The sequence below is a fragment of the Lasioglossum baleicum genome, chromosome 10, assembly GCF_051020765.1.
Source record: "Lasioglossum baleicum chromosome 10, iyLasBale1, whole genome shotgun sequence".
NCBI lineage: Eukaryota > Metazoa > Arthropoda > Insecta > Hymenoptera > Halictidae > Lasioglossum > Lasioglossum baleicum.
In genome coordinates this window covers 3,915,780-3,928,514 of record NC_134938.1, presented here as the reverse complement: position 1 = coordinate 3,928,514, position 12,735 = coordinate 3,915,780, and the positions used below count along the sequence as shown (strand labels likewise).

The 12,735-nt window shown below is 39.0% G+C and overlaps 2 protein-coding genes across 2 annotated transcripts in view; one reads left to right on the top strand and one right to left on the bottom strand.

Annotated features, from left to right (window-relative positions):
• Orco (odorant receptor co-receptor) overlaps window positions 1–12,735 on the top strand; it is a 72,617-nt gene that overhangs the window by 26,542 nt on the left and 33,340 nt on the right. The window lies entirely within an intron of this gene.
• Window positions 1,341–11,830, bottom strand: LOC143212962 (alpha-tocopherol transfer protein-like). Its single transcript, XM_076432322.1, has 5 exons — window positions 11,656–11,830; window positions 7,025–7,163; window positions 4,162–4,321; window positions 3,032–3,501; window positions 1,341–2,963 (listed from the first exon to the last, which is right to left on the bottom strand). The coding sequence occupies exons 2-5, from the start codon at window positions 7,161–7,163 to the stop codon at window positions 2,812–2,814; spliced, it is 921 nt and encodes a 306-aa protein (XP_076288437.1). The 5' UTR covers window positions 11,656–11,830; the 3' UTR covers window positions 1,341–2,811.

Here is a 12,735-nt window from a genome sequence, read left to right as displayed (position 1 = left end):
TAAATTCCACTGGAATAAGGCTATCCTTATTTTCTCTCAGTTCTGTAGAATCTCGAACGGTTATAGAATCGATTCTTGCAACGATATTCTACAGAATTTTTATAATAATCAAGGGGAGAATCAAGAATCAAGAATGCTGGTAGAATATTTAGATGGAGCTGGGGTTGGACTGTCCGTAGTTCAATGAAACATCAAGATTGATATCAAAATAATTTTTCTGATGACGTAATTAATTTCTGATTGAAGATCGACCCTGTAGAATTCGATGGAACATCAAGATTGATATGAAACCGTTTTTTCTGGACATCAAACAAATTTTTAGTCAGTGATGGGCAATAAATAAATTTATTTACATAAATATTAGGTTGTAGCATGCGAAACGTCCGATTTTAGAATGAAAATGTTGCAATTTTTATCAAGAAATGCTGTTATAGTTGACGGGGTCATTGTACGTCACTATGGGGTACAAAGCTTACGATCCTATCTTCAATTTTATAATTTACACATATAAATTTTCTTCTAAATTCTACACATTCGTACAAGCTTCGAAGAAACACATACTTGATATAATAATAATTATACATATACTTGATAATCATTTTTTCATTTATCAATAGTTTATTTTCGATTTTCTTTACTGCACCGAAGGTTTGGAACAACTGTGTTTCAACTATTTATTAGGTTGTAATAGTATAATTTATTTCAGGAAAACTGTGTCAAATTGACACGAGGGGACGGATGAGGGTTAAAGTCACACGTTTATTTACGATTTAAAATAAAATTTTCCCAACACCGAGGGGAATTAAGGGGAGAAAGTTACCCTCACTCTCTGCCAGTACCGGGCACATGCACGACCGAGCATTTTCTAACAAGTGCTGCAAATTAAATTGAAATTACATTCGCGAGAATGTACTCTGTGCATTTACTATTTTTTTCTCTCTCGGCGTGCATTGCGCACGAGCCAGGTCTACTTCTAATAAAACGGCAGGTGTGGTATGCAATTAAAAAAAAGCGAACGTCGCTTTCAAAAATCGAAAGTGCCTTACTCTACGCGCGTGCTGCGACAATGTGACCCACTTTCGACTCCGCAATTACGCGAAAATAAACGAATTATCCGCGCGCGGACGATCAACGCGTGCGATTACAATGCTTTCTGTGTTTCGAATGAAAGTATTCAAGCATTCTTCGCTTGGAAGATCATTTCCTAGAAATCCCGACTCTCGCGACAGCGTGCATTCGCTTTTTGTAGTTCGTTCGAACGTAACGCGGATGCGTAACTGATTTTCTCTTTGACCGAGCTTGTTGGAGAAGGAAAGAAACAATTCGCACTAATTCTCCATGCATTTACTTACTCCAAATCATTTATTCTTCTGCACTGAAGCTACAGATAGGAAGTCAACAATTCACAGTGATGTGTCTATTTAATATTTTCAATTAAACCTTGTTCACAATTCATGTACAAAAAGATAAATAGTTTGCTAATATATTAATCATCTATAAAAAAATAAAATATATTACGGTGCGGTGGCTACCCCATCTGCTCGCCAGCAGGTGGCCAATAATTTGTAAACACTCAACACCTTTCACGCTATCGTTTGACCCGTCACCGATCCATATATACACAGGCCTTTCAACGCTAGGTTTACGGAGAAGGTAAAAAAGAAATGAGAGGAGAACGCGTCTATCCAAATTTCTGGCCATTTTTCAATAGTATATATGCCTGAGGAGATCAATTTCTTGAATAATTCCTCGTGGATGCATTTTTACGATCTGAATAATTGTAAATTAACACATTTTTGGAACGCGCAATTCTAACGTGTTCCGTAAACTTAGCGTTGACGAAACACCAACTCGCTCGTGCCAGCAGCCGCCAAAATGGACAAAATATACAGAGCGTCCCAAACATGTTGTACTGTCCGTCCAACAAGAGTTGCCACAGAGAAACGTAATTTGCATTATTGGGAAGCATACAACTGTGCATGTAGCAATTTTCGTAGCTAGTAAACGACAAAATAGGACTTCTGAGGGCGATCGCTGCCTAGATCGATCTTTTATCTAGCGTTTTTGACTACAGTAAATTCTCTATAGACGCAACAATTATAGAAATCGTTGTGAACAACGATAGATGCAACCAAGAATATCCCCCCAACTTAGTAATCTGATTATCAAACGCCAGTGCGTCATCACAATGTAACTCCAATATTTAATCTTCTTTATTCTTTATTATTTTTTAATGGAACTGTTACCAACATATTCGTGGCATTTTTCTAATGCAAAATGATACCAAACACGATATAATTTCAACTGTATTTAGTGGTTTAATTGACGATGAACGTTTCGAGCGGAAGGAAGGACTCGTATGGGAAAGAAAGAGACGCGGACAAAGGCCTGCGCGTGGTCTCTCTTTAGTAAAGAGTCTTTACACGCGCTGTGCTTCCCTACGTTCGCCTCAGCCTTCGGAGATAGAAAAATAGCTACCCTATACGATAGATGCGACCAAATCCCCCGAGGCTGTCGCGTCTGTAGAGGATTTACTGTATCGAGAAATGAGAACGCGAATTCCGCACCCTATCAATCCTAGAAACGAGTCTACTGCCTTAACAAAGCCGCGGAGAACATTTTCGTAAAAGAAAAGTTACTTGCAATCACCTTGGAAAGTATCCTTTTCGAGTAGAACATTTTTGGCGCACCCTGTATATAATATATTATCGACGAGTTCAAAAATCTAGAAATGTACAGCACATTTGATTCTCTCCGAATATTCTTGATGTCAGGACCGAAATGTGCGAGTTTTCTTAAGATTATTTGATCTTAATCGATAGACAATTGTCGAAACGACCCATCGAGACCAAACAAGTCGTCGTGTGTCTTCGGTTTTCCAGGTCGAAGAGCTTCATTCGACTTGATTGATTCCTGCTCCTTGAACCACGGGCCGTACTCTTCCAGCTTCTTCATCCAAGTTTCTAAAACCAAACAAATTGTAAACATTATAGAACATTGATGTTAGCTTTTATCCTAAAATCTTACGTACCGTGAATAGCTTTAATTGGTCCCGCATCACCGCCATACTCCGTCGGCAGTATTTCCTTGGGGATGTAATCGTACAACGTCTTCAAGTCGCTGTGCATGAAGATTCTGTTGCGTATCTTTTCCTTGATGAACGGTTTCACAAAGTTAACGATCGTGTCGACGAGCGGGCTAACGTTCACGACGTGCACCTCCTTCAGCTTTACCGGATAAGCTTCTTGCACGCAAACCAGGAATTTCTTCACGATAGCAGGTGTGAATTTGGCAAAGTGTGCTGGCGTCGCTACGGCAGCATCCAGAATGTAAACATCACCCGCGACACCAACGGCTTCTTCCTTCAAGCGAACGTCGCCGATCATCAGGACCATCTTCATCGCCTCCATTACGTTCGGGGTTGGTATGTCCTTGTCGACTCCCCGCATCACGATCACTCGACGACCGTTCTTCGTTAGACCAGGCAACGGAGGAATTTGTCTGAAATAGAATATACAGTAAAGTCGCGATTCTTGTCAAACAGCCTGTGTTCTGCACGCACAACTATCGCATACCAACATTATTTTTGTATGACTGCGTCTACCGCGCCGAGAGTTTAAACGAAAGCCGAACGTAGAGAAGGACAGCATGAAATACGGATCGCGCGGCCGAAGCGTATCGGTGTGAATCACTACTAATCGAATCACTACTAATCAAAGTCAAAATACGTTCGTACCAGAATCTCCCAATTTTTCCCATATTATGCAAAGTTTCAGCTTTAATTTTAAAAAAATTTCATCGCTCTATCACATTTCTATCCAAAGTTCTTTGATCTTGTCAAAGATTTCGTCCAAATTGCCCACTGTGCGGCGTTGGCCGGCAGTGTGAAGTGGGCACCTGACAACTATCGCGTACGCGGTCGTTGACAAATATCGCGACTTTACTGTAGCTGATCAACTCATTGTTATTTCCCGTAGAATATTTCCGGTTCTCGGTGAAACTTGTCAAATAGTTTCATAAGCAGTAGTTGGTTTTTTGAAATCTCAACAAAATAAAAACACTTATTACACGTTACGTGTTCTCAACATCTGAACTTTGCTAGTAATTGGCTGTTCTATAAAAAGACGACTCAAAGAAAGTAAAGAAGAACTGATTTTTTACACGAGTTTGCTGATCTCTCGGAGTTCTGGCCTTGTAACGTCTCGGTCAGCGAAAAACTCGGGGACCGCCGTTCTCATCGTGAAATACATGTCCAACTTCCTTTTGCACTTTTCCAAGGAAAACTTGCTGCCACGAAGGAACGTCATTACCCTTTCGTCATCTGCGGGGAAGAACAAAAACGGCGTAAGCAAGGTGGTATGAAAATATCAAACGTTAATAGCTAAATAATAATCTCTGAAAGAAAGGTGAAGAATTACGTGAACGATCTCTCTCGCTTGTGTTACAACCATATATAGTATTGTACATATATGTATGTATGTATTTATAGGTCATAGGCGAATCGTGCATAGCGCTGCAACGCAAGCAAAATAGCCTGACTTATTGTGCTCGGCGAACGTAGAATAACACAATGCTCTTCGAACTGCTGCAACCAACAGAAGACGCAAGGTGTTATAGCAGTGTTATTTGCTTGAAAAATTTATTACTATTATTATCTTGTTAATTTTCAGGTAATTACATAGCTGATTCGCTACGTTATACTTCGCTCGAATAATTTCTGTCGCCTCGGGGTCTGCCTCTATTTCATACTCTAAATCTTTTTCTGCAATTAGGATCGCGTGCAGTTTAAAGGTCTTGTAGTCTTATTGCCACACTGACCCGAATAGTTTAATCGTAATACGTAAACGTAATACGTTCATTACTACTTTTCTAACCAGCTACAGTTTCCTACCTGATATTTATATCTCAATGACTTGTATTTTCTGCGTGATCATGATCCGTCTGTTCGCTGTAACGTTCACTGATAACTAGACCCGTGGACCGTGGGACTTTATTCTTTATACAAAATAAGAATTCTCTGCATTGATTGCTATACAGAACATTGAATTAGGTTAAACGGGATAGGTAAAAAGCAGGGGCCATAACTGTTATAACCGAAAAGAGGAAAAGTCGTAGAATAACAAGTATTTCATCGACTAAAATCGTATTGGTTACAAATAGAAGAGAAATTCTTTCTCTTGTTGGTACATGTCATCGTTAAGAGAAATTCATTTCGATCGTTCATAACAGTTATCGATAAAAGAAACTTATTTTGATCGCTCATAACAGTTATTCGAGGAGGTAAATTTATTTCGATCGCTTATAACAGTTATCAATGAGAGAAGTTCATTTCGATCGCTCATAACAGTTATTGATGGAGGAAATTTGTAACAGTTATTATTAAATACTCCAACTTTCAAATAGTAGACAATCAATTATTTCATAAATATTTTATTCGTAAAATTAATTGCTACTTCTACATAATACTACAAAAAAGTGTTGTTCGTATGGTTTGTTGGTTCGTCTTGTTGTACGAAACCTTCTCAAAGTATTTCACAGGCTTCCTCCATCCGAAAAAGAGTAGACAACTCAATAATTAAATAAGCAAGCAAAATGAAAAGCAAGTGAAACAAAACAAGTGAAAAGAAATTCGATCATCGATAACTTTTATGAGCGATTGAAATTAACTTCTCTCGTCGATAACTGCTTTGAGCAATCGAAACAGTTTTTCTGCATCAATTTTTTGAACACTAATAACTAGACTGCGGATCTTTATGCAAAATAAAAATTTCTTACTTGAATTGCAACAAACTGGAATGAATTAGAAATTTATTTTCTTCTCTCTTATGTTTAGTAGATTGAGAATAATATGATAGCATGTTTAAATTTTTCTAATATTTTTGCTATTTTAAATTATAACCTTTTTGTTTTTTAATTACACCAATTTTTGTCATAAATGCGCAGTCTACTAATAACTGTTATTTGTATAAAACAGTATAAAAATCGGTACTTTTTAATAATCTTGTTCTTCGAATTTTTTCTTTATATGTTGTGTACATTATTTTAAATTTCAATAATAATTAACTTTTGAAAATTTTAGAATAACTGTTATCTTTGGTCCCTGGTAAAAAGTTAATGAATTTATTACATCAATAGCATTCCGGAATTTTTATTCCTTTGTATTTTAATTATCCATTTTTCTCATAAATAGTTTTCCGACAGAACAATGAAAAGTGATAAAAATGTAACTGTTTCAGTTCTATACATACAAGTCCTCGTGCGATAAGACTGTCACTGGTCGATTTGTATAATTAACGCCGGTTAATAAACGAGTATGTCCTTCCTAAGAAGTAATTATGTTTTTACCAAGTTACACGAACCCAGCCTACATGTGCTGTATCATTGCCAATTTGCCTTTCGTTCTTCTGAATTTAAAACAAATTGTACATTACGAAAGGCGTCTGTTTCGTCAAGTCATTTTATTCGGAATACTAAAAAATCATTTGATATATCTTTCCGAAACTAGGCCAGCACTTTTTTTAACAGTACATGTGTTATTTATCGTAGCGAGTAAATGATACTCTCCTGTTGAAGACAAAGTTTCCAGCTTCAAGTACCGTACGCCTGGACTTCATGAACATTTATAGCGAATTGTGCAATATGTTTGTCGAACTTGGATTATACAATGTTTAATTTGCTAATTTGTTTACGTACATAGGTTTACCCGTACGTCTTCTACGTATGGTTTTACTTACAGTGACTTACATTAATAACGTCAACCTGTGTTGGAGCTTTTTTGTTCCCCTTTGCAATGAATAACGTCTTTTATATGGGTTGGCAAATAAGTTCATTCGGTTTTTTAGAGTGGAATAAATCACAAAAACCGAACGAACTTATTTGCCAACCCAATAAATAGTAGCCATCGCTGGATAGCGGATTTTTATGCAGTCAAAATCTATAGGAATACCGAAAAATATGTAGAAAATATTTTTCTAGATAGAATAACTTTTTAAGAATTAGACTTTTCATTTTCAAATTGACTTACCGTCGAACTTGGGCAAATGTGGTTGTTTGGCGAGCCATTCTTTGATAATTTCGACATCTTTGTCGCGCGTCGTGACGTCCTCGTTCAGCTCCTCGCGAATCTGCTTCGACATTTCTTCCGATGGCTGGATCAGCAACATCTGAAATTTGTTTTGAAACGCATCAATACATGAGTCGCACACTGACCAAGTCGATTAACTCCATAAAGCAGAAATTGGAGAAATGTGATGAAATAATATACATTGTTTTTCAAAATTTCCTTTCAAATAAAAATTGCATAATGCTTAAATACAGGTGTAGCTTTCATATAAAGACATGTAGAATGAATCAGAGAGAATAGCCTTGGTGTAATTAATATCACAACTTTTGGGTGACTAAGGGAGTTAATCGATTTGACAAATGAAAAAAATGTAATAACATCAAAATCAGTCTTCAAATTATATTTTTTATTGCAGAAAAAGTTCATAGGCCAAATCGATTGACTCCACTTTTTGAAATATTTTAAATTTAAGTATCAAAACACCAATGACGTTCAGTTTTTACATACCAGACTGAAAATACATTAGTTTAAAGTCCAACTTTGCAAAAACTAGGCGGACCCACTTCACCTTAGTGAAAGTTCATTGTTTGAACAAAACACATGGATTTTAATTCACCCTGAAATACCGAAGTTACTTCCTAGCCAACCCAATAACATTCGAAGAAACATAATTTGGCTTTGCGTTATTATCGATCGCAGCGCTCATTGTCGAGTTGTCTGCGATGCCAATTTGTGTTTCACAGTCGTTTGATTACCCGTTAACGGGTAATTGCGATGCCCTTACGAAACGAACAATCTTCCCAGAACCCCAAGAAAGAAGCTAATTCGTGACAGATAATAAGCCGAATTTGATTGGCAGACTATTGGACATGAGAAGCGGCCGCTTGCGGAATTAATCAGAGAATACATTGTCTCCGACTTCATTACAGACTTCCGGCGGATTTCAAGCGCGTGTACGAATGTCTGTCGCTCCTTGGATATTGAAACATAAATTACAGCTATAATAAGTAATCGTTATTATTGGTACAGTTATAAGTAATGTTCATACATTTAGTCAAACTTTGCAACGAGGTCCGCCGCACAGTGGGTAAGTTTGACCTAATTCTATTCAAAATCAAAGAACTTTCGATAGAAATGAGATATAGCGATGAATTTTTTTAAAAATTAAAGCTGAAACTTTTCAGAATATGGGAAAAATAGGGAGATTACGGCACGAACGGTTTTTAACCTTGAGAAAAATCGTTAAACTTGCACAATTTCAAGAAAATGTGGTTTCTCCGTTACCATGGGCGGAAAATTTTTTTTTTAACATGCTATACATCATTTCCCGTAGATTTTGTCACGCTGATTTCGAGGTTTCTCAAGGTTTTTTGCCATATTCTGCAAAGTTTCAGCTTTAATTTAAAAAAAAATTCATCGCTCTACCTCATTTCTATCGAAAATTCTTTGATTTTGAATCGAGTTAGGTCAAATTTACCCACCGCGCCGCGCGCCGCGATCAAAAAAATAAACCCGCCGTTTTCGACGTTTCGCCCGCGGAAAGCTAACGTAATCTCGTACATATAACAATACTACTCGTGCTGCAGGGTTGCAGGTGTTACGGCGAAATGCACAGTGTAACAAGTTGCGCAAATGGTCGACATACGTGCATATTCTGTACACATCGTTCTTATGTGAGAAATTAATGCTGACCAGAAGCAGCTTGCCCAACGCTAAACTTTCTCTAACTCGTCACGGCTGGCCGGGAGGAACCTGTATTTCACTGCATAGTTCTTCAAAGAAAAAAGTCGAATACAGTGTCGGACAAAAGAAAGTTCAAACAGCACAATGTATACGATCCAAATACGAAATTTCGTTTTAAAGCACCAATGAATTTTTTTCGAAATTCGTAGCATATCAATTTGCAACGATGTTGCACGATCTAGTTCTCGATCGAGGATAAATCCAGAGACTAATTTTGTGTATATCATTTTCATAGCAAAATATTCCCTTTCGTCAGCTCAGCACCTCCTATTCGTAGGCTTTGGTGAAAGTGTGGAGGGTCAGTGATCTCTCGGAGATCATCTCGGAGATAGAGATTTAACTCGAGCCTATAAACTTGTTGAAATTTCCTGATGCAACAGCACTTTTATTCAACTGTAATAATTAGACTGCGGAATTTATGCATTTATCACAAAAATGGGTAAGCACAAATTGAAGCAGTGAACATATTAAAAAGATTTAAAGACACCAACGTATTGGTTTCAGCTTAATCAGATAATTAAAAGAAGAAAGAAATTTTTATTACACTCCTGTGTTTTGCAATCAATGCAAACATTTTTTATTTTGCATAAAGATTCGCAGTCTAGTAATAATCGAGGTCCTACTGTTTTTTTTGGGGGGGGGGGAAAGGGTGACGCGACACGACTCTCAAGCTGGTAGACTAGTTTCTAGGATTGCAAGGGTGCGGGATTCGCCTTCTCATTTCTCGATAATACAAACACGGGGTTTTTCACTAGTCAGAAACGCTAGATAGAAGACCAATCTAGGGTGCTATCGCCCTCAAAAGTCCCATTTTTTGTTTACGAGGCGTAATTTGTACTATTCGGCAGCGTGTAGCTATGAAAATAGCTACATGCGCAGTCGTGAGCTTCCGAATACAAATGCAAATCACGCCTCATAAACGAAAATTATTTAAATAAAAGCAATTTTTAATATACCACGTTTTTCAGACGGACGGACTCACCCTGACGAACAGACAGACAAGAAAGCGTGTTAATATTGCAGTTTCATCCAGTTCTGAGCAATGTTTAAAGTTCCAAGTCTCCAGCTCATCAGAAAGTTAATAAAATGGTAATAAAATAGGACTTTTGAGTGAGATAGCGCCCTAACATCGATCATTTATCTAGCGTGTTTGACTGCCGAAAACCCCAGTGTTTGTATTATCGAGAAATGAGAAACGCGAATCCCGCACCCTTGCAATCCTGGAAAAAGAAGTCTACCTCCTTAACCTGATGCGGTTGCCAACATTCAGGAGTACTATACGTGCATCTCTAGTTATTCGAAACGGTTGCGTACGCGAATTTACACTACTTTCAAGATTTAACAACCGCCTGTTCACTTTCGACACGCGAAAGCCTCTCGCTCGAACGCATGACTCACGGAAACATTTCCACACGAAATTCCACAATCGATGGACATGGAAATGAAAGTAGACGCAAAAAAAAAAGTTCACTGGATACCCCAATCTGTGTCGATAATGTTTGCCGAAAGGAGCCGGCGCGCGGCGCTCTCTAATCAATGGGTACTCCGAAACTACTTTTTTTTTTAAAGTCGCTTTCGTCACACGTGAACGGCGGACCTACAAATCTTTGCATTGCGACAGCGATTGGAGCACGCAATTTTTTATACTGAATTTCTCATTGCGTTTGCGAAACTATTTTTACGCGTAGATCCATTTGTATTTGTGACGGAGGAACAGAAGATTCTGACTAATTCGTGAGTACAGTGAATCCTCTATAGACGCAGTAGACTTGGGGAGGTTCGTTTGCAAAGTTCGTAGACGGACACTATTTTTTTGAGCTTCAAAGACCGTAGAGTCGAACGTAGAGAAGGAAAGCGCCTGTAAAGAGAAACTCTCTGCGTCTCTTTCTTTTCCATACGCAGTCCTCCCTTGCGCCCGAAACTTTCATCGTCAATTAATCCACTAAGTACAGCTGAAATCATCCCGCGTTTGGTCTTATTTTCATCAGAAAAATGCCGTAAATATATTGGTGAAAGTTTCACAAAAAAATTGGTTAATATTACATTGGTTTGCATTGCGACAGCGATTGGAGCACGCAATTTTTTATACTGAATTGCTCATTTCGTTTGCGAAGCTATTTTTACGCGTAGATCCATTTGTATTCGTGATTACTTTTTTCTCGCGTAAAACAAGATTAACTTCGTCGCGCGAGGTTCAGAGCGGTCTCCTTTTCATCGGAGACAACCGTGAAACTCGGTGGGACATGCCGCGCCGTTTAGAACGTACCGCCAGTAGAAAGCTCTGCGAAGCTTTTGAAATGAAAGAAAAAACGTTACCGGCGCGCGGCGCAGCGCGGCGAAATGAACTCTGCGTCCGTTTTTCATGCGAAGAAAGAGGTGCGCGGTCTGTACGCCAGAAAAAAGAACAGGAGCATAAGCAAAGGCTTGGTAAAACCTGAAATTAGGCAACCCGATGGAAAGGCGACTTGCGTAACGCGAGTAAAGTAAAATCGTTCAGTTGTTGTATCTTGTCAACGTGACGAGACGACGTCACGTGTCGCACCTTCGCCAAAACAAACGAAACATGATCGATTCGAAAGTTGTCACATTCACCACGAAAATTGTCACGTACGAACTCCACAAACAATTGCTCCATTCCGTTTCAATGATGGAACTTTGTCCGTAAAACGATTTAGAAACAGTTTGCCGAATACTCGAACATGTCACCGAACGTTCGATTTCTTTGGTCGCGCTGGCGGAAACGAATTGTTCGCCGCGCCGCGCCGCGTCGCGGATCTATCGATGCGAATCTGATCGAAATGCCGTTTCTTCCGGGCGGAGGAACGAAAATAATTTGTCAATCGCCTTACCTTGATCAGCTGACGCGGCGGATCGATCGCAAAGAGGCAACAACAGTGAATCGGCACGAGGAACGAGCGGCAACGAGGTTTGACCGGTCACGGAAAGAGAAATGGAAGAAACTCTTGCGGTGAACTGAAGAGATGGAGAACGGTTTATGGAGTGGGAACGATTACCTCTTAGACCGGTTCTCTTTTATATCGTGAGATGCCCCACTCTCTGTTTTCTCTCCGCGAGTCACATGCAACGAAGAAAACCCGGACACAATCGATACCCGGACTCCTGACGCCTCGGACACGGTTTTTCGCCGGCCCACGGTGGGCCTTTTCTATCAAATATTAGATGGCTACACGTGAAAAATGTCCGAATTTTTAACCTTTAAGACTTCTTAGGGACGTTTTAAATACCTCCCGAATGTCCTTAAGACGGGACATTATTTTTTTTTTGAGCCTCAAAGGCCGAGCCGAACGTAGAGAAGAACAGCTACACACTAACCAGCGTAACTGATTCAACACACTTTAAATCAGAATAACTTTTTCATGAATGGACCAAACGACTTCAATTTCTCTGTAAGGCTAGAAGAATTAGTTTAGTAGATTTGGCCGATGTTCGACGCATCTGTCTCTTTTTTCAATCGTGCGAAAGAGAGACACAACGTCGGACGTCGCGTCGGCCGAAACGGGTCCACTGTGCGCGCACCCTTAGGGTGGATTTATAGTGGAGCAGCGAGATGAGCTGTGCGGTGAAAAAAAAGAAAAACAAAGAAAATACATATGTACTTTTTCATTAGTATGTGTCGAAATGTTGTCACGAATGTTGGTTTCTTTTCACCGCGCCGCTATCATCGATGCTCGCAGCTCCACTATAAATCCACCCCAAGTCGTTTGTGCTATCTGGGGATACAGGGTGTCCTACCTGTCTGGAGGATCTTGAAAAGCTCGAAAAATGTGACCTCGAGAAAAAATTTCAATTGAAAGTTGTGTAGTTTGGTGCAATAAGAAGACCAATGGTTCTAAATAAAATATTGGATTGGCAAGAAAGTAATTTCGGTATTCTAATGTGAAATATAACCCAATTCTTTTTATTCAAGC